We start from the raw sequence: 19,552 nt of genomic DNA, 5'->3' as shown, positions 1-19,552 counted from the left end.
AAGGGTTCTGATGAAATACACAAAGAAACTTCCTATTCTAAATGTTAAGACAATAAATTTGCTCTTACATATGATGAAGAAAAACCGCACATTGCTGAATATGAGAATCTGGAATCAGATTAATTTTTATCATTTTTTCTTGGAAAAAGGACTAATGATTAATCAATTATCAGATTAGTTGCTAATTTTATTTTGATGGATTAATCAACTCATTGTTTCAGCTCTAGTAATGAGTCAGCCCAAGACTTCCCTGGTGGTGGATGGGAGACAGTTGACCCTGTTATTGTCCACTCCTTTTCAGTGATTATTGTATGGAAAAGATCTTCACTTCTCCACTCATGTGGTTGCAATGCCTTTCAGATGATTGAGGTCCAGGATGAGCTGAGAGAGTCTCAGGAGAAGATCAGAGTTCTAAAAGATGAGATCAATGTGCTGAAGAGTCAAAAGGCAGAGCTGGAGGGCAAAGTAAGTGATGTGGGCGATGCAGATATTTCCCTCCAGATGCAAGAGCTCCAAACTCAGGCAGGACTACATTTTATACATAAAGAACACTCAGAGGGAACCTGATGTGTGATGCTGGCTGTCATCTCTTGAATAGATTTTGAAATAATTTTATAACCATCTAAACTCCATTTACGTGGGCCAGATTTGTTAAATTTCTTTTAAGGAAACTTATTTAGTTCATGTCACTCTCAATATCTGAATTTACAATTAGGTCTCTATTCTTTCCTGACAGATTCAGAGACTGACTGAGGAGCTCGAGAGCATGCGAGCAGAGAGAGACAGTCTGTTCTCTGGGAAGGAAGCCAGCTGTCAGACCTCCACAGAGGAGATGGAGAAGCTGCTGTGCAGAGTGACATCTCTCACTGAGGAGAGAGATCAGCTGCAGGAGATACTGGAGGGACTGAGACAGGAGAAGCAGCAGCTCAAAGCAGAGCTGGAGGACAGGATGGAGATGGTAGGTTATTACTGGTTCTTGTAAAGTGTTGCTTTTGACTGATTTTTTTCATATCTTTTAAATCACAGTCTGCCTAGACAGACAAAGAAAAAATTAATTTTTCTATCTTTCGCAGGTTGCACAAGTCCAATGTGGGTTTAACCAGCCAGAAGGACTGGCCTCAGAACTGCACCAACAGGATGCCCAAGTAACCCACCTTCAGCAAGAGGTAACAGCAGTAAAGTTAATTAAATCTGATATTTTAGAATTTTTCCTATAGTTGACAAATCCCATGGAAAGACCCAAACCAGCAATTAGTGTTTCCTACATACAAATACTGTCTGTCTGTCTTCCTTCCTCTGTGCCACAGAGCTCCAATGTTGTCAGAACTATTAAACACATCAATTGGCCACACTGTTGTACTGGGTGACATGTTGCTCTTTTATTACCATGAACACACACACACACACTATAGTTTATTTTGACTCACATACACTGTCCTTCTGTCACAAATACTCACTAAAGCACCAAATGAGAATTAATCCAATCCTGCAAATAATCCCAACAAAGGCACTGTTTGCGCCAGTCAGAGTTCGTTTGCTATAAACTACTGTGTCCAATTGTTTTAGAAAATCACTCAGCCTTTAAGAATTGTTTAAAAAAAAAAAAAAAACTAAACTTGCACACTCCTCAGTAAGAACCGATGGGTGGGGAAGGCAAAGTTATGAGAAACAGACTCACATACTTGGTTTTGGTCTCTTCATGGGATTTTTTTGACAATAAGAAAAATAGCCTTATCTTCAAAACTCTGTTTCTTGACTGAAAATACTTAAATTATGGAATGTCTCCATTTTCTTACACAGATAGAGCAACTACAGGCAACTTTGCAGGCCGTCAGTGAGCAGAAGAGCCAGCTGGAAGTTGATCTGCAGCATAATATGGAGATGGTGAGGGGGAGTTGTTTGTGGTCAAACTGAGATTTAATGATTTAATGTTTAAAGGAACTATATATGATATTTAGAGCATACCTTTGATCCAGAGTCTGATTCTGGTTGTCTGCACACGGTTCTCAACATGGAGCCGGCTGAGCCGGCAGCCAGCAGCTTTTGGTGCTAACAGCAGCAGCAGCTCTGACAGAGTTTACAGTGTTAACCTGGGAGGGAAGCAGAGGGTGGGCACTACACTTCCCCTATGACGCTATAGATCAGGATGGTGTTATTAGCAGTAACTGACATATGAGCGCAGTGCAGAGTAGTGGTGATTAGCTAACCAGTGGGATACGCATATTGGGCCTCACATGCAGTAACAGGCACGCAAGGCAGACCTTCTGCCTCAGCAATAAACAGAGAAGCTTGGATTACAAAAACAGGAAGCATGGCTTTATTCTCTGCTCAGGACGCCATTACTCCACTATATCTTTACATAGCAAATAGTTGTTTGCTGCCATATTAATGCTTTGAGTGATTATACAGCTCCTTTATGTGTGGTCACACTGTGAAAAAGCTTTCAATTTTTGTGTAGATGAAAAGAAATGCAACTTTTTCTCTTTGCAGGCTGCAGAGACGCAGAGCCTTTTGCATTCACTTCAACAAGAACTCCAAGAGCAGAATCAAAGAAACGCTGACCTAGAAAGACTCAGCCAAGAGAGGCAAGCTCAGCTAGAACAAGAGGTTAGTTCCTCACAACACATTTCACCAAAGCTATGTTTAAAGTCCCTTTTCAGAAGTACTGTGTGCTCTGTAATTCAGATCAGATCAAGAAGTGCTCTCTTATTTTTAGGTTGCCAGGACTCAGAGTCTTCTACATTCTCTTGAAGACGAGCACCAGGAGCTAAAGCAAAATAACTCTGATCATATGAAACTCTGTGAGCAGAAGGAATCTGGCTTAGAACAACAGGTGAGTTAAACTGTTAATGAGGGATAATTTATAAACTCATCCTTCACTGTTGGTATGTTAGTTGAAAACCTCCCGTTTAAACAGACTAAAAATCTAACAGCAACTTGAGAGTGTAATGTGGTAAAATTTGCTAATAATTTCCAGTTTTCTTTAATGTGTTCTGTTTAAAAAAGTATTTTGTGTTTGGGTTGTTTTGCAAATAATTGGAAGATGAATAATCAGCCCATATTTGCTTCAACAGATAGCACAGCTGAACATGTCTCTCCAGGCTGTGACTGAGCAGAAGAGGCAGGTGGAATATGATCTACAACAGAACATAAATATGGTGAGACAACTGGTCTTGATAACAGAGTCTAACTGCAATCATACTTCTTTTTTTTTGACAGTTTTGTAACTTGTTGATTGTAGGAATAATTTACTTTGTGCCTTTCCTTAAAGGATATTTTAGTTTTTAATACATTTCAACAGTTCTTGTTTTGCTAATTTTTCTGCTCCTGTTGACACATATGCATATTTGATTGACTAAATTTAAGATTGTGTTTTAAGGCTTCTACAACTCGAGAACTTCTGAAGTCAGTCCAAGAAGAGCTGTGTGAACAGAAGCAGATGAACTCTGATCTGGAAAAGAAGGAAAGCTCCTTTGATCAACAGGTTGGTGTTTAATACCTCACTCTCTTTTAAATGGCAAGGATTTGCTTTTATGAAGCTTGTTTTCAGAGCAGTGGCCCTTCTAATTGTTCCCTTCCTCACAGGTGAGGACTCTGACAGAGAAACTGGAGAGCATTGAGGCAGAGAGAGACAGTCTGCTCTCTGAGAAGGAAGCCAGCTGTCAGACCTCCACAGATGAGATGGAGAAGCTGCTGTGCAGAGTGACGTCTCTCAGTGAGGAGAGAGATCAGCTGCAGGAGACGCTGGAGGGACTGAGACAGGAGAAGCAGCAGCTCAAAGCGGAGCTGGAGGACAGGATGGAGAGGGTAAAAGCTTTGGCTGAATACTATAAATTGAAATTGCAGTATATCCCAGGCATCATCTCTGAAATCTGGTTGTGTTGCTCGGGAAATACCCATGAAGAAACCTGTGTGCGTGCGTGCGTGCGTGCGTGCGTGCGTGCGTGCGTGCGTGCGTGCGTGCGTGTGTGTCTTCACAGACTGAAGACTATCATGGACTGAAACAAAACTAGTATCTCAAAACCACACTGTCAGTTCTACACAGCTGTTCGAACTTAATATTAATATTGTTGCAGTCATTACAGTAACATGACTGAATTAAAATAGCAAATTTATTTTTTTCTGCTCATGTACCACTTTCATTCCAGCAGTGTGGTAAAATATTTTCTAGGCAAGGTGAACTGATAAGTTTGCTTTTTTTTTTCCAAGTTCAATAAGTGGCTTCGCCAGATTTGCAGATGTCTATTCTGTTTTTGAAATCAAACTTCATTTATGCTAAGGAATCCAGTGAATCTAATGATATATTCCCTGAAAATCATCATTTCCAGCACATACTGAAGTCCTACTGTTCTCTCATGTGTTCTCTCTGTTGTTCAGATGCAGTGTGAGTTACAGCAGCAGCTCAGCTCTGAGCCTCAGTCGCTGAAAGAAGAACAGGAGGCTCAAACACTTCTGCAGGTTAGATTATGTCACTCATTTATTCTCATTCTTAAACATATTAATATTGTTGCTCATACATTCAGGTATGTTCTAGAGCAGATATTTGTGAGAAAATATGGGTAATACTGAAAATGTTAAAGTTTCCCTACATTGTGCTTCAGATCCAACAGCTGGAGGAGCATCTGGAGAAAACTAAGGAGGAGGTGAGCCAGCTGAAGTCTGACCTTCAGGAAAATGTAGAACTGGTGAGTTTTTTCCTTCCCATCAGCAAAATACAGTTTGGGGCTCTGATAAAATACACTGATGATTTCCACTTCTTCTTACATTTCTGTCCTATGTTTTTTTTTGGGTTTTTTTTTAAATGTTGTCTGCATTTGGATTTTTGCAGATATTTACAGTATGAATAATCAGCCCATATTTGCTTCAGCAGATAGCACAGCTAAATATGTTTGTACAGTTACTTCTGTTTGTTTTGTCCAACTCACAGCTTCAAACCTTAAGATATTCAGTTTAATGTTGTATATGATGAAGGAAATTGCCACAATCGACTAATCGTTGCAGCTCTAGTAATGAGTCAGCCCAAGACTTCCCTGGTGGTGGATGGGAGACGTTGACCCTGTTATTGTCCACTCCTTTTCAGTGATTATTGTATAGAAAAGATCTTCACTTCTCCACTCATGTGGTTGCAATGTCTTTCAGATGATTGAGAACCAGGAGGAGCTGAGAGAGTCTCAGGAGAAGATCAGAGTTCTAAAAGATGAGATCAGCATGCTGAAGAGTCAAAAGGCAGAGCTGGAGGGCAAAGCAAGCAATGGGAGCGATGCAGATATTTCCCTCCAGATGCAAGAGCTCCAAACTCAGGCAGGACTACATTTTATACATAAAGAACATTCAGAGGGAACCTGATGTCTTACGCTGGCTGTTAACGCATTTTGAAATTATTTGATTGTTATCTGAACTCCATGAATCTTTTACGGATTTTGATATTTCTTTTAAGAAGCTTATTTAAATCCAAATCTTATATACATGTCACTTTAAATCTTTAAATTTACAATTAGGTCTCTATTCTTTCCTGACAGATTCAGAGGCTGACTGAGGAGCTTGAGAGTGTGCGAGCAGAGAGAGACGGTCTGCTCTCTGGGAAGGAAGCCAGCTGTCAGACCTCCAAAGAGGAGATGGAGAAGCTGCTTTGCAGAGTGACGTCTCTCACTGAGGAGAGAGATCAGCTGCAGGAGGCACTGGAGGGACTGAGACAGGAGAAGCAGCAGCTCAGAGCAGAGCTGGAGGACAGGATGGAGACAATGCAGACTGAGGTTTCTATCTGATAACTTTACTTCCATCCATTATAGGGTTGCACACATTTTCTGTATTGACAGTAGTAGTTGTAATAGAAAATTTAGATTAAATATGGTTTAAACTGCAACTAGACTTAAAGAGACACTTGAATGACCCTTCTTACTGTTTCCTTCCTCACAGGTGAGGACTCTGACAGAGAAACTGAAGAGCATTGAGGCAGAGAGAGACAGTCTGCTCTCTGAGAAGGAAGCCAGCTGTCAGACCTCCACAGAGGAGATGGAGAAGCTGCTGTGCAGAGTGACGTCTCTCACTGAGGAGAGAGATCAGCTGCAGGAGATTCTGGAGGGACTGAGACAGGAGAAGCAGCAGCTCAGAGCAGAGCTGGAGGACAGGATGGAGACAATGCAGACTGAGGTTTGTGACAAGTTGTGCTGTCCTCTCTTTCCATTACACTTAGTTTTGTAGTAAGGTAATGTTCAGACAAAACTCACTTGGTAAAGTTTTTAGCCCACCATTCTGTCATTTAATGTAGATAAATAATCAGCCAATATCTGCTTCAACAGATAGCACAGCTGAACATGTCTCTCCAGACTGTGACTGAGCAGAAGAGGCAGGTGGAAAATGATCTACAGCAGAACATGAATATGGTGAGACAACTGGTCTTCATAACAGAGTCTGACTTAGCTAAAATCATATGGCTGGGCGCAGTTTTGTACTCTATGGGTTTTGCAAATAATTTTTTGTGTCTTTTCAGTATTAGGTATTGAAGTAGTTTTTAATTCATTTCTACGGTTCTCATCTCCTTATTTTTCTGTTCCTGTTGACACATATGCATATTTGATTGACTAAACTTAAGATTTTGTTTTAAGACTTCTACAACTCAAGAACTTCTGAAGTCAGTCCAAGAGGAGCTGTGTGAACAGAACCAGATGAACTCTGATCTGGAAAAACTGTGTCAGGAGAAGGAAAGCTCCTTAGATCAACAGGTTGGTGTTTAATACCTCACTCACTTATAAATAGCAATGATTTGCTTTTATGAAGCTTCTTGTTAGCAAGATTATTCTTCTAACTACTCCCTTCCTCACAGATGAGGACTCTTACTGAAACACTGAAGAGCATTGAGGCAGAGAGAGACAGTCTGCTCTCTGAGAAGGAATCCAGCTGTCAGACCTCCACAGATGAGATGGAGAAGCTGCTGTGCAGAGTGACGTCTCTCACTGAAGAGAGAGATCAGCTGCAGGAGACACTGGAGGGACTGAGACAGGAGAAGCAGCAGCTCAGAGCAGAGCTGGAGGACAGGATGGAGACAATGCAGACTGAGGTTTGTCACAAGTTGTGCTGTCCTCTGTTTCCATCACAGTTAGTTTTGTAGTAAGGTCATTTTGAGACAAAACTCAATTTGTGGGGGCGTCGGTAGCTTAGTGGTAGAGCAGGCGCCCCATGTACAAGGCTGTTGCCGCAGCGGCCTGGGTTCGAGTCCAGCCTGTGGCCCTTTGCTGCATGTCATCCTCTCTCTCTCTCCCCCTTTCACACTTAACTGTCCTGTCCATTAAAGGCAAAAAATGCCCCAAAAAATATCTTTTTACAAAAAAAAAACCTCAAATTGAAAAGTTTTTAGCCCACCATGCTGTCATCTAATGTAGCTCTGATACGGTACAATGACACAGCTTTAAAAAAAAATTAAAGGCAGAAATGCAGCTCAAAAAATGCAAGTAAAATTTGGGGGCTTCATGACTGATGATTTAGACCATGCCTGCTTGGGGGGGGGGGGGGGGGGTAGCGGTAGAGTATTATAGTTGTATTAGGAAGAAAAAAAATCAGTGCATCCTTAATCTCTAGTTTTTAGCAAAGATATGTTGGTATCTGGCGTTTGGTGTCTGCAATTTTCTTTTTACTTGTTGAAAATGTACGGAGATATGTGTGAGGTCATGTAGAAACTGTCTCCATTACAGCATTCATCTGCCAGAGATCACTGACAAGTTTATTTTTTTACTGTAAAATGTCCTGCTTCATACAAATCTTAGTCACATGTCATTAAGAACAAAACCACTAAGATACATTTTGGGGTGTTGTTGTAAAATACACTGATAATTTAAAGTTTTTCTTACATTTCTTTCCTATGTTCCATTAAAAGTGTTGTCTGTGTTTGGGATGTTTTACAAATATTTGGAATATATATAATCTCTACTTCAACAGATAGCACAGCTGAATATGTCTCTCCAGGCTGTGACTGAGCAGAAGAGGCAGGTGGAATATGATCTACAGCAGAACATGAATATGGTGAGACAACTGGTCTTCATAACAGAGTCTGACTCAGCTAAAATCATATGGCTGGGCGCAGTTCTGTACGAATAATTTTTTGTGCCTTTCGTTGTTGGATATTTAAGTAGTTTTTAATGCATTTCTAAGGTTCTCATTTTTCTATTTTTCTGCTCCTGTTGACACATGTGCATATTTGATTGACTAAACTTAAGATTTTGTTTTTAGGCTTCTACAACTCAAGAACTTCTGAAGTCAGTCCAAGAGGAGCTGTGTGAACAGAAGCAGATGAACTCTGATCTGGAAAAACTGTGTCAGGAGAAGGAAAGCTCCTTTGATCAACAGGTTGGTGTTTAATACCTCACTCCCTTATAAATAGCAAGGATTTGCTTTTATGAAGCTTGTTTTCAGAGCAGTGGCCCTTCTAATTGTTCCCTTCCTCACAGGTGAGGACTCTGACAGAGAAACTGAAGAGCATTGAGGCAGAGAGAGACAGTCTGCTCTCTGAGAAGGAAGCCAGCTGTCAGACCTCCACAGAGGAGATGGAGAAGCTGCTGTGCAGAGTGACGTCTCTCACTGAGGAGAGAGATCAGCTGCAGGAGATACTGGAGGGACTGAGACAGGAGAAGCAGCAGCTCAGAGCCGAGCTGGAGGACAGGATGGAGATGGTACATTTTTGTACCTATAAAGTCATGTGCAACTTGGACAAACCGACAGCTTCAAAGACACTTGTATAATGTCAGTTAATTTATGTTCTCTTCCAACTGCAGATTTCAGGCATCCAGGAGAGGCTGAGCGAGCAGGAAAATTTGAACTCACAGCAGCAGCCAGAGAGAGGAGAACAAGAGACCAAGCTGCAACGAAGAGTAGGTCCAAATTATTTACTGTCATAGTTTTCAAGGTATCATTTAATGTTTTGGAGAATGAATTTGTTCACGTTCTTCCCAAGAGGAATTGGTGAGGATTGATGCCACTGTTACATCTGTGTAAATATAAAACTACAGCTAGCAGCCACTTAGCTTAGCTTAGCTTAGCATAAAGACTGAAAACAGGTGGTAACAAGTAGACTGGCTCCTAGACTGGAAACCATCTGCCTACCAGCACCTCTAAAACTCACTAATTAGCATGTTATATCTCTCTGTTATATCTATTAGCTGCCAGACTATTTCTTGGCTGGGTGCAGATACCTCCTGGAGTCTCCACTGATTGCCTGGCAACCTCAGGATGACCACAAGACTCCAGGAAGTTGCCACGCCTGTATTTGTAATTTCCTGTGCAGTGAGGGAATTATATCTCCTTTTATAGTTTGTAAACAAAGATGACACACTTAAGTGTGTGATCGAAATATGGCAATGGAAGTGTGGCACAGTGCAGTAGCTTGCTGAGCTATACAAGGGCATTACCCACCAAAGATGTGGTCAGATATATACATGTATTTGATGTAGAAACATCTCCAAACTCAACTGAGAAATTAGGAGCATGCAAGTCACTCAGTATTTATGTAATCTTACCAAATATAACAAGCTATTTCGATCTCATGCCCTCTTGAGTTCTTGAGCCCTCTTGGCTCTGCTGGCTCTGAGGTAGATTTAACATGCTGAATCAGCAGGAACAAAGCCGACAAGGGCCGACAAGTGCTAACAGTGCAGGGCACACTGCAAAAACTATGGCGACAGACACTCACCAAAGGCCCAGAGTGTCCGGTTGGTGTGTCAGGGCCCTTAGTTTCAGCAAGTGTCTCCACATGTATCTGTTTCTGTTTGCTGTGATGCCTGTTTTTAATGATGTGTTACTGCCCCTGTTGTTGTTCGCAGGCGCAGCAGCTCGAGGAGCAACTTCAAACATACAGGGAGAGACACAGTCATGCTGAAGCTGAAGCTGAAACCTCACAGCAGGTTTGTCACCAGTTCTACTTGAGTCATTAGTTGTTTTGTTTTTGTTTGTTTCATTTTTTATCATCTTCATTTAATTTGATTTCATTTGTTGAAATTATCAAGATCTCTTGTCACCTGAGAAACCTGAGTACAGCAGAGAAATAGAACAAAGATAAAATGCACAACAAAACACACAAGCACATACAAACAGCATCAGAACCGGTCACACACATCTCTAAAAAGGTCCACAATTTATTTTAAATTCATCAAGTGGGAAGAGTCTTTCAAGTTTTAGGTAATAATTTCATTTATATGGTATAAAGCACGGGAAGGCAGGCTTCCCAAGGGAAGAAAGAAAAAGAGTTAAGTCCTGGGATCTGCTCTGATGAACAGCAGAGAACAGCATTCAGAACAGGTTTGAGGTTCTGCAGAGGTGTCTGACAAGGCAGATTGTAATCTAGATATAGTTTGAGATGAAAACGAGCCATATGCATACAAGATTGTATCATTATATATTATATTATTATGTTTTAGAGGTTTTATTTTGTCTCTTGTCCTTTCAGTTGCTCAGTGAAGCGAAGACAACCATCTCTGCCCTTAAAGAGCAGCTGAGCAGTTTGGAGCAGAGCACCAGTAGAGTCAAGGAGACAGCATCATCACGACTGCAGGACTCTACAAGGCAGCTTCAGGTAACGTCTTCTGTTATTTTGATTAATCAGCAGCTAAAAAGCAAAGACATTCTAGCATAAGAGGTTAATATAACTTATACCACTCAACTCATCATTGCAGGAGTCCTTCAAAAAATTCCAGCACCTTATAGACACTTGTTCCAAGTATAACTCCACAGCATTGGACAAGGTGCAGTGTTCCCTGAAGCACCCTTATCTGGCCTCTCTACCAAAACCCACCATGAATGCCTACAGCACTGTGTGTCAGTTGCAGCTGCAGACAACTCAGAGTCTGGGAAACATTATGGTAAATACCAGTATTTTTTCCATTTTAAATTTCAAGGGTCTAACTGTTGATCAGGTGATAACCTGGAAACCTCTGCTCTCTTTTTTCCCAGGAGCACCTCCAGGTGCGAGCACAGGGCTACAGGAATCTGTTTGAGGAGTTGGTGAAGAAAGATCTGGCTGTTTTTGAAGAGAGGCGTCTGCAAGATGTGCTGCTGTGCAGAGCACAGGCACCCTGCTACTCTGTCAGAGACGAAGACTTTCACACACTTTGGCACCACAGACTGACGGAGCTGCTGAACAAGAGGCAGCTCTACCTGCAGGTAAGATTGTGGGGCTGTGTAAGCAAACAAGTTAAAATGGGGCTTTACAGTTGGGTCAGTCAGCAAGTGAATTTATCCAGAGTAGTTTCAAGTATAAAAATATTTTAAAAAATACACTGTAGGAGAATTCAGTGACACATATCTCACCAATGTTGTGGTTTTTCTAAACTGTGACTTCTGGATAACATGTGATTGTGTCCTATTCCTCTATATGTTTTCATTCTCTAACATTTCTGCATTGAAACTTTCTCATGACTCTTTTGGTTTTGTAGAAAATGGCCAGCATTTCAAGTACGCTGTGTGCCAACATGGCGTCTTATCCCAGTGAGCTGTCCGCTGAGATCAGACACAGGGAGAGATTCAAGGAGCAGCTGCAGACCTTGCTTAACAAGCAGCCATTTAGCCTCAGTGGGCTGGACAGCATCCTGAGCAGTGAGCTGGACCACAGATCTTCAGTGGCACACAACCGGAAGATGATTCTGCAGGTAGGGTTTAACATTCACTTGGTTTCAGGCTACTGTTCACTAATGAGAATGTTATTATGACTATTATACTCATTTTATGGTAATATACCTCCCTAATTCCTCCACACTGGTTCTTAAATCTTCATCATAATTGTCTTTACTAGCAAGTGAGTTGCTAGGTTTATTTGCCTGTTGTGGCATTTCACTTGCTTGTCTTAATAATGTCATACTATGCACCTGACTCCTGCAGGGCATCATCGATGAACAGAATGGTCTGTTTGAAGAGCTGAAGCTGCTTGAGGCTCAGGCTGATTTACAATTCAGAGAGGAGAGAAGTAAGAGTTCCACTCTGCTGCAGGCACTGGAGGGAGCTCCTCTGAAAACTGAGCTCTCTCTACTCAAGGACAACCAGCAACTTGTGCTTCAGCTCCAGCAAACAGAAGAACAAGTTGAGGTATGTCTAACGTATCTGTTCAATGTCTGATTTATATTTGCTTAAGACTACTGCCATCATGTAGTAACAGTGATCTTAAACTAGGCTGTTTTTTTACTCACTAGTTTATCCACTATATTATTAAAATCCAAAGCTCTGAGCAGATTCGAATCATTTGAGATGAGACACCTTTGAATCATCTTATTAAGTCACTTAAATAAGTGCCTTCTTGTACAGTTTGTTATGGGCCAAGACAGTTTAAACTCACTTGGTTGCAAATAATAAGTAGCTAATATTCAAAGATTTATTTATTTTTTGGTCAATAAATCTGCAGACACAAAGTGTGTGTGCGTGTGTCAAAACCTTAGATGTCTTCTACCTCTGTCCCATACAGCTTCACTGTTGTCTTAAAACATATAAGTGAGCCACACTGTTGCAGTGGGTGACAGGCTCCCTCATCACCATGAACACATTCCTTTTTTTTTTTTGACTCAATCTCACACACACACACACACACACACACACACACACACACACACAGCACCCAAAGACTCACTAGAGCACCAAATGTGGATTAATCCATCACCAAAATAGTCCCCAGCAGGTGCACTATTTCCTTCTTTTTATGTCATGTTTGATTACAGTGGGTTTCCCGTGGCTCCTTAAAAAGTCTTAGAATGCATTGAATTCATCTAAAAATAAGGCCCTGATTGGTATTAAAATGTCTTTCAAAAGTCTTAATTCTAATGCATGGGTTTTATCAACTTTCTGACTTTGTATTGTAAAATAACGCTCAACGGCAAAAACGTCCACTTGGACTCAGCGATGAGCTGATTAGATGTTGGTGGTCAAAGTCAAGGTCACTGTGACCTTGTGTCCCTCTCATTCTTGTGAACGCAATATCTCAAGAAGAATAGAGAGTGAACTAATTAGAATTTGGTGGTCAAAGGTCAAGATCACTGTGACCTCACAAAATATGTTTTTGGCCATGTTTTTAAGTTGGAGAAACCCTGAAAAACTAAGTTGACAAGCTGTTTTTAGGAAATCACTGAGCCTTTAAAAAATGTTGGGTTTTTTTCTTTCTTTTTTTCCCGCTGTTTATAAATATTTATATCTGCAGTAGGAACCACTGTGCTCAGGGGTTGGGTCTCCTCATGGGACAAAAATATATAGCTTGTATGGGTCAGTTGATTTCTTCTCTTCCACACTTGTCTCTATGCGTAGCAGTTGTATCCAACCTCTCATCTCAACGTGGCACGACTGGGAAACTTGTCTATATGCAGGTGGTGACTGACATGTTTCTGTTTCCCAGGCTCTGCGTGTACATAATAAGCAGCTGGAGGAAGCTCAGATCAAAGCCAACAATAGGGTGTCCAACCACAAACAGGCTACCCAGCTGCTGCAGACAGAGCTGCAGGACACCCGCGCACAAGTTGAGGATAAAGACAATGCAATCCAAGCCCTTAGGAGCAAACTGCGAGAGTCTGAGGTTTGTCTTATGATTGCATTTTCAGGCCCATTGTTACAAACTTTATAGTCTTTTGTTAAAGCAGTTTATGTTTTGGTTTTGGTTTGGTTTTTGTAAATATTTGTCTTTCTGCTTTAGAAAAATGCATCACCCAGTGCTGTTGAGCTGGAAAAACTCCGCACTAAACTGTTCAAAATGGAGGTGGAGCTGAGTTCAGCATCTGATAACCACAAAAAAGAGTAAGATCCCTTTGGTTGCTTTCTTACCCTTTGCTTTGTTTCTTCTCCTGTTTTTTGTCTCATTTAATGACTGTTCTTAGTGGGTTGTTGTAATGTCAGGATTTCTTTGGTTCCATTTCTTTAGTTCTTTTTCAAAATGTGTTGGCAGATGGTGAAAGAGGCTTCCTTGTCATGTTAGAAATGGTTGATCAGTAATTGTTGTGTGGCAATTAAAGTTCTATTCTATTCTATTCTATATTTTGTACTTCTGATACTTAAAGGTCATAATCTGACCTTCTCAGCTGTCCTCCTTTTCCCAGTTACGAGAAAATATAAAGGGGGTTGATTCTATTCATTCCATGAGTGACTGTTCTGACCAGAGGTTTTTCCTTCTCAGGATCCAACAGATGACCACACTGATGAATCAAAAGGAAGAATCACTGAGGAAGCTGAAGGAGACCTTGAGGAAATCCCAGCAGGAGGGAGAGGAGTCATGTAAGTGTAGTTGTTGTTTTCTTTTATCTTATGAAAATGTCATTATACTTTCCTTCAACTGTCAGCGTCAGGGGGTAACACTGAGTTTGATTTTCAAAACTCTAAATCTCACAAATATCTGAAACAATGGACTTTAAACTGAGTCCTTTAGTGTAATTATTCATGAAAACAAAATAAATCTGTGCTATTTCTCAATCTGCTGCTGATTACGAAAGCCTGTTTTACACAGAGATTGCATTATAGGGCTGCTACAAAGTCCCTTCTTTATTTCGTCTTTGCATTTTTACACTAGAGTGTTTTTTTTAGACTGCATGCAAGCATCATTGAACAAAAGTGCCGTGACATGTAACACAACAGTGTCTAGTGTAACATATAACATATACGTCGGCAGCGCTTTATAAACTATAACAGTGGCAAAAAATGGAAATAACAATTACTTACCACCCCTGATTAATGGCAGCTGATTTCTCTTTGCTCCGATGGTAAGGAACTCCTGGACCTCATTATTTTCCAATTTGTGAACATTTTCAGCTGCTGTTGTCCGTCTTCGAGTTAGCTGCTAACTGCTATCAGCTACATTTTACATCTCCTGTGGTGGGTCAAACCATAACACCTTGTCAATATGTCCCACCCATGATCCCATCCAGCTGACTGTCCCTTTTATACAGATGTCCATTCAGTGATGTTACTGCCACCACTGCTGGGTTAGAGGCAACAGGCAGTGTAACAAGGGCTTAAAAGAAAGGGGATAAAAACATATGTGGTTTTGCAATATTTTGATTGGTTTTATAGTGCAAACTAGATGAGATCATGTTTTTTGTTCTTGGGAGTATATATTAGCTTTGCCCACAGAGCCACTATGAACTCTTGAATAGCAATCCTACAGTGACACATTTTGCAAGAGCACCTTCTCTGCATCCTGGGCTTAGCACGGCCCCTGTACGATTGTAATTGGTTTAAAGAAATACAAACAACTCAGAGAGGTTTTTTTCCCTTTGTGCAGAATGACTGTGGGTTCAGCCAGATCTTTCTCCATCATTGGCACAGCGTGAAATAGGTCTAGCTGTGTAAAACTACAGCACATGCCACACAACTGCTACATCGCGATTTGATTCCAATCGGGGACATTTGTTGCGAGTCATATACCTCTCTCTCCCTGTTTCCAGTATAACCTTCACTGTTAAACTGTCCATTAAAGACAAAAATACCAAAAAAAAAAATACAAAAGGTGCTCTTTCCTACTTGACTGGACTAGACGCAACAGCCTATAAGCTGATACTAGTTCAAGAACATGTGCCAAGTGTCAAGCTGCTATTTTTTATGTCTTTTGCCTTGGCTGTAATGTGTATTTGTTACCAATTTAAAGGGGAAAACTGATTTAATGCAGTTTGACACTAATGACATCATGTTGAATTCAGTCTTGCAAGGTGAGGACCTTCATGCCAGACTGACCAACCCCCGAGGTCTGGTGATCAAATCCAGCGTTGTACTGGAGAAGACTAAACTGGAGGAGGAAGTCAAACAGCTTCAACTGAAAATAACTGAGCTTGAAAGGTGAGATTAACCAGTTATATTGTGGAACTGCTCGGCCAGTTCATGTGATTCATAGCATCCCTTAGTCCTTTTCTAATACCTGTCCCTCTGTCACCATCAGCTTGGTGTCCAGTCAGCAGGTAGAGATCAACAAGTGGAAGAGCAGAGCCTTCAAGCTGAAGGTGAAGAGCAAGGCTGAGGTGGACAGGCCTCCATCACCCTGCACTCCCACCAAAAGAGGCCTTCCCTTGACCTCAGACCCCTCCAACTTCCTCAGCTCACCCAAGAAGTTTCTGGTTACTCCCAGGAAGGTCCTTGACTCTCCCAGGAAGGTCCTTGACTCTCCCAGGAAGGTCCTTGACTCTCCCAGGAAGGTCCTTGACTCCCCAAAGGTCTCTGTGCTCGACTCCCCCAAAAGCAGATTCTTTGATGTGGGCGGAAGCTCCGAGGTGCTGTCCAGAACCTGTCCTAAGCAGTTCTTTGATAACTCCAGCCTAGGAACCATTCCAGGTAAGCTACATTTGAAGTTTACTCCCTGCACTGTTTGTCACATAGTTTTTAACATCAGACAGACATTCGCTGTTTGTTTTGCCAGAGGTTTTCGACGTTCCTGATGAACCAGACGCAGACATGGGTAACTGCTGTAATGTCACTGTGTGTTTGGGCATGGAGGGTTTACTAACGAAGCATGAGGTGTTGGGACTTCACCGGGGTCACACTGAGCCTTAAAACCTGAATCAAGACTGATGCACACCTTCAAAAACTGATGACTTTCTAATTTGGTTGTAGCTGAGAAATCCATTCATTGAGCTTTCATTTAAATAATGAATTTTTGTCCAGGACTATGTCAGCAGACCAGACATTATATTTTAAAGAAAACAATCAATATGGAAGATGGAATATATGGAAGCCTATTTATATTCACATAGAGTTATTAAAAATACATGAAAAGTAGGATTTTTTTTTTTTGTTTGTTTTTTTCTTAAGTAAACAAGCCAGAATTTTGTCTGCCAGTCAAAAACATTAGAATACATGAATACAAGGTGATTAAAAAGTTTGAGATAGTACATTCAGTTTCCAGTAGGACCTGGTCCCTCAGGAACAGCACCAGGCTTTGAAGCCACATGTGGAATTACAATTTCTATATTCATCTCATGATGCCATGTTTTTTCCCCATAGACTTGCATTGTAAAAGAGACGTCTGTAAATCAGTGGATGGATTTTTTCTAGCATCACAGCCCCTGCAAACTGACTCGTATCACTTTCAGAATTTGATCCATTCAGTCTGATAACATGTCTAAAGTCTAAAAGAGCTGCACGATTAAATCATTTTATTCCCATTTGAGTTTGCAGAAGACTTCAAAATTATGTCAGAAAGACGTTGGACAGAGGTTGAATTTTGGTTGAAGTGAAAATCGGGTTGACGATATTTCAGATATCTAATGACATTTACATTTCACGTTGTGTGGACATTAACATTATGACATTTTGTAGATATTGGATTTTGTTCCTCATACCTTACGACTGAATGTTGCTGTTCTACGTCAAAAGACATTGGAGTCCTGCAAAAAAATCCTCTCCTCATAATGGTTCTTTATCGTAGACTGTTTATAAAGATGGTGGTATTTCCACTTCCTCCCACTGTACAGAAATGAAGCCAGAATATTCCACATACAGCCGCTGCCATTTGCACTGGTGACATCATTTGTGTCATTTCTGCTGTATCGGGTTCCTGACCATACACCCATTCGACCAATTGCAAGCAGCATTATGGATTGCACGCACACCAGTCGGCACACAGCTGTCAATCATGACTCCAGACCACCTTTTTATAGCATCAAATGACAAGTTAGAACCAAACTTGCTAGCAAAACAAACTCTTGAACATAAATCAGCATTTTACAAACGACCTACGAAGACGGAAACCTTTTTTTGGGGGGGGGGGGGATGATTTGACGTGTAAACTATTTAGTTTGGCCAATGCCCTATCCACTAAATGATGAGGGCGGGGTATATGGCCTATGCTGCAGCCAGCCACCAGGATCCGATCAAACTTCTAAGATACAGTCTATTAATCATGATTTATTAAATCAAATAATTTTTATTAATCTCGTAATCTTTTATTGTTTTGACTTAGCTTAAGGGTTAAGATATGGTCTGGAGGCAGGAAATTTTACAGTTCAGCAATAAATGTCATTGTTAAAAATGACATCAGTGCACTGAAATAGTAAACTTAATTGGGAACTTAATAATTATGAATTACTCCAAGCATCTTTCCTGCATTATGTTCTGTTCAAAATAAACTTTATGATATCTGTCCATAGTGGACAACATAGAAGCCAATACCAGTATATCTGTGATAGGCCAATATCGTCTCACCAGTATATCAGTCCAGCTCTATTTGTCAAAATCCACCTATACTTTTTTCCTGGTGAAAATGAGCTTCCATATTACAATAGCTACTCTACCTGGTTTTAAATTTGAACATTATTTTTGGCAGTACATAGAAATACTTGGCTTCTGAAATGTCAACCAAATTTCAGTCACTATGAGAGTATCTTGATTGCAAAATGTCGACCATGGCAACTTAAGTATCATTAAAGAGCAAAGCTGGAGAATGATGCTGGTGATTAAATTCATAGTCTGCCCTCAGTCTTCGAGATGTGTCCTACACAGGGAACTTTCAGGATGTCCTACTTTAAATGACTGCTTATTCAGTCCTGTTTGCAAACTTTCTATCAGCCTGCAATCCTGCACTTTTTTCAAGTGGAAAAACCCACAATTCATAGTTGTCATGTTTAAAAAGGGAAAATGAATATGGTACAGGTTAGACAGGAAGTGTAGTACTTTGTGCTGTGATAGCATAATACTGTATATTTAATGAACTGGCTTGAAATCAATATTGTTTGACTTATTTACTGATGCAAACAACAGATATACCAATCAGATAAAAGACACAATGAATACAGACGCCTGTTTAATTAGAACAGTCATGGATAATTAATTTTACATGTGCAACAGTGTGGGTTTAATCCCTTTATGGACGTCTCAGTGAGCAGTGAGGTGGATTTTATTATAGTACCTGAGATTTCTGTGTAGTAATAAGTCTCTTGTGTTGCAGATGCAGCTGCAGGTGCAGGCAGAAAGGATTGGTGGCCTCAGTCTCCAAAGCAAGAGGAAATGTGTAAAACCCAGTAAAAAAAAAATCCATGTGCAATATATTTAAATGTCTTTTGTCTTTTCAATGTTTCTGACTTTTCTGTTTTGTTTTTATTCCGTCATTCTGTAGTTCTAATAATAAAACATCTTTTAATTAAGTAAAGAAATCTGTTGTCTCTTTTACTCTCAGTCCAGTGACTTAGTTTCTATAAAATGTGTGCACACAAGTTAGTCATTAAGTTTCTGTTGCACTGAATTACAGGTGCATGGCTCTGTTTTGGTGACCAAATGATTCGCTGCAGGATATTATGTTGATTTGTGGCACATATACAGGACAGTACACGTTTGATAATCCAGAATACTCAAGAATGATATTTTGATAATTTCTTCATATACTACATACTGTACATGCTTAAGAAATTCAAAATGGAGAGGGTGGATCTGAGCCAAAGGTCTGTGTTAACATGCGTCCAATTCCTCCAAAAGAGAATAGAAACCATATTCTTTCTTCAGTATGTCAAACAATGAAGGTACGCCTCCTTGACACAGGTGCCTCCCATCTATGGTGTACAGTAAAGCCTCAGCAGGTAGAACTGAACCTGAGTGTTGTACTTGTCTTTCTCCAGAAGTCTTGCAA

The 19,552-nt window shown here is 40.6% G+C and overlaps 1 protein-coding gene across 9 annotated transcripts in view; it reads left to right on the top strand.

The window, feature by feature from the left end:
* cenpe (centromere protein E) overlaps positions 1-19,082 on the top strand; it is a 31,530-nt gene extending 12,448 nt beyond the window's left edge. The window contains exons 27-60 of one of the 9 annotated variants that reach the window (XM_078174089.1): positions 361-465; positions 737-958; positions 1,074-1,166; positions 1,801-1,884; positions 2,491-2,607; positions 2,717-2,833; positions 3,075-3,158; positions 3,380-3,484; positions 3,586-3,807; positions 4,378-4,458; positions 4,602-4,685; positions 5,140-5,301; positions 5,520-5,753; positions 5,917-6,150; positions 6,300-6,383; positions 6,606-6,722; positions 6,824-7,057; positions 7,933-8,016; positions 8,224-8,340; positions 8,442-8,663; positions 8,766-8,861; positions 9,810-9,890; positions 10,433-10,558; positions 10,659-10,844; positions 10,936-11,145; positions 11,418-11,630; positions 11,860-12,063; positions 13,355-13,531; positions 13,649-13,749; positions 14,126-14,223; positions 15,642-15,777; positions 15,878-16,266; positions 16,352-16,390; positions 18,878-19,082. In XM_078174089.1, the coding sequence (XP_078030215.1) occupies positions 361-465; positions 737-958; positions 1,074-1,166; positions 1,801-1,884; positions 2,491-2,607; positions 2,717-2,833; positions 3,075-3,158; positions 3,380-3,484; positions 3,586-3,807; positions 4,378-4,458; positions 4,602-4,685; positions 5,140-5,301; positions 5,520-5,753; positions 5,917-6,150; positions 6,300-6,383; positions 6,606-6,722; positions 6,824-7,057; positions 7,933-8,016; positions 8,224-8,340; positions 8,442-8,663; positions 8,766-8,861; positions 9,810-9,890; positions 10,433-10,558; positions 10,659-10,844; positions 10,936-11,145; positions 11,418-11,630; positions 11,860-12,063; positions 13,355-13,531; positions 13,649-13,749; positions 14,126-14,223; positions 15,642-15,777; positions 15,878-16,266; positions 16,352-16,390; positions 18,878-18,954 (4,935 nt within the window). In that variant the 3' untranslated portion in view covers positions 18,955-19,082. The remainder of the gene's footprint in view (positions 1-360; positions 466-736; positions 959-1,073; positions 1,167-1,800; positions 1,885-2,490; positions 2,608-2,716; positions 2,834-3,074; positions 3,159-3,379; positions 3,485-3,585; positions 3,808-4,377; positions 4,459-4,601; positions 4,686-5,139; positions 5,302-5,519; positions 5,754-5,916; positions 6,151-6,299; positions 6,384-6,605; positions 6,723-6,823; positions 7,058-7,932; positions 8,017-8,223; positions 8,341-8,441; positions 8,664-8,765; positions 8,862-9,809; positions 9,891-10,432; positions 10,559-10,658; positions 10,845-10,935; positions 11,146-11,417; positions 11,631-11,859; positions 12,064-13,354; positions 13,532-13,648; positions 13,750-14,125; positions 14,224-15,641; positions 15,778-15,877; positions 16,267-16,351; positions 16,391-18,877) is intronic. The other 8 variants (XM_078174095.1, XM_078174092.1, XM_078174090.1 and 5 more) reach the window with 8 other exon arrangements.
* Positions 19,083-19,552: the final 470 nt, after the last annotated feature.

This window comes from Epinephelus lanceolatus, chromosome 13 (genome assembly GCF_041903045.1).
Source record: "Epinephelus lanceolatus isolate andai-2023 chromosome 13, ASM4190304v1, whole genome shotgun sequence".
Lineage (NCBI taxonomy): Eukaryota > Metazoa > Chordata > Actinopteri > Perciformes > Serranidae > Epinephelus > Epinephelus lanceolatus.
Note: the sequence above shows the minus strand (reverse complement) of the source record. Positions and strands in the feature narration are given on the sequence as shown.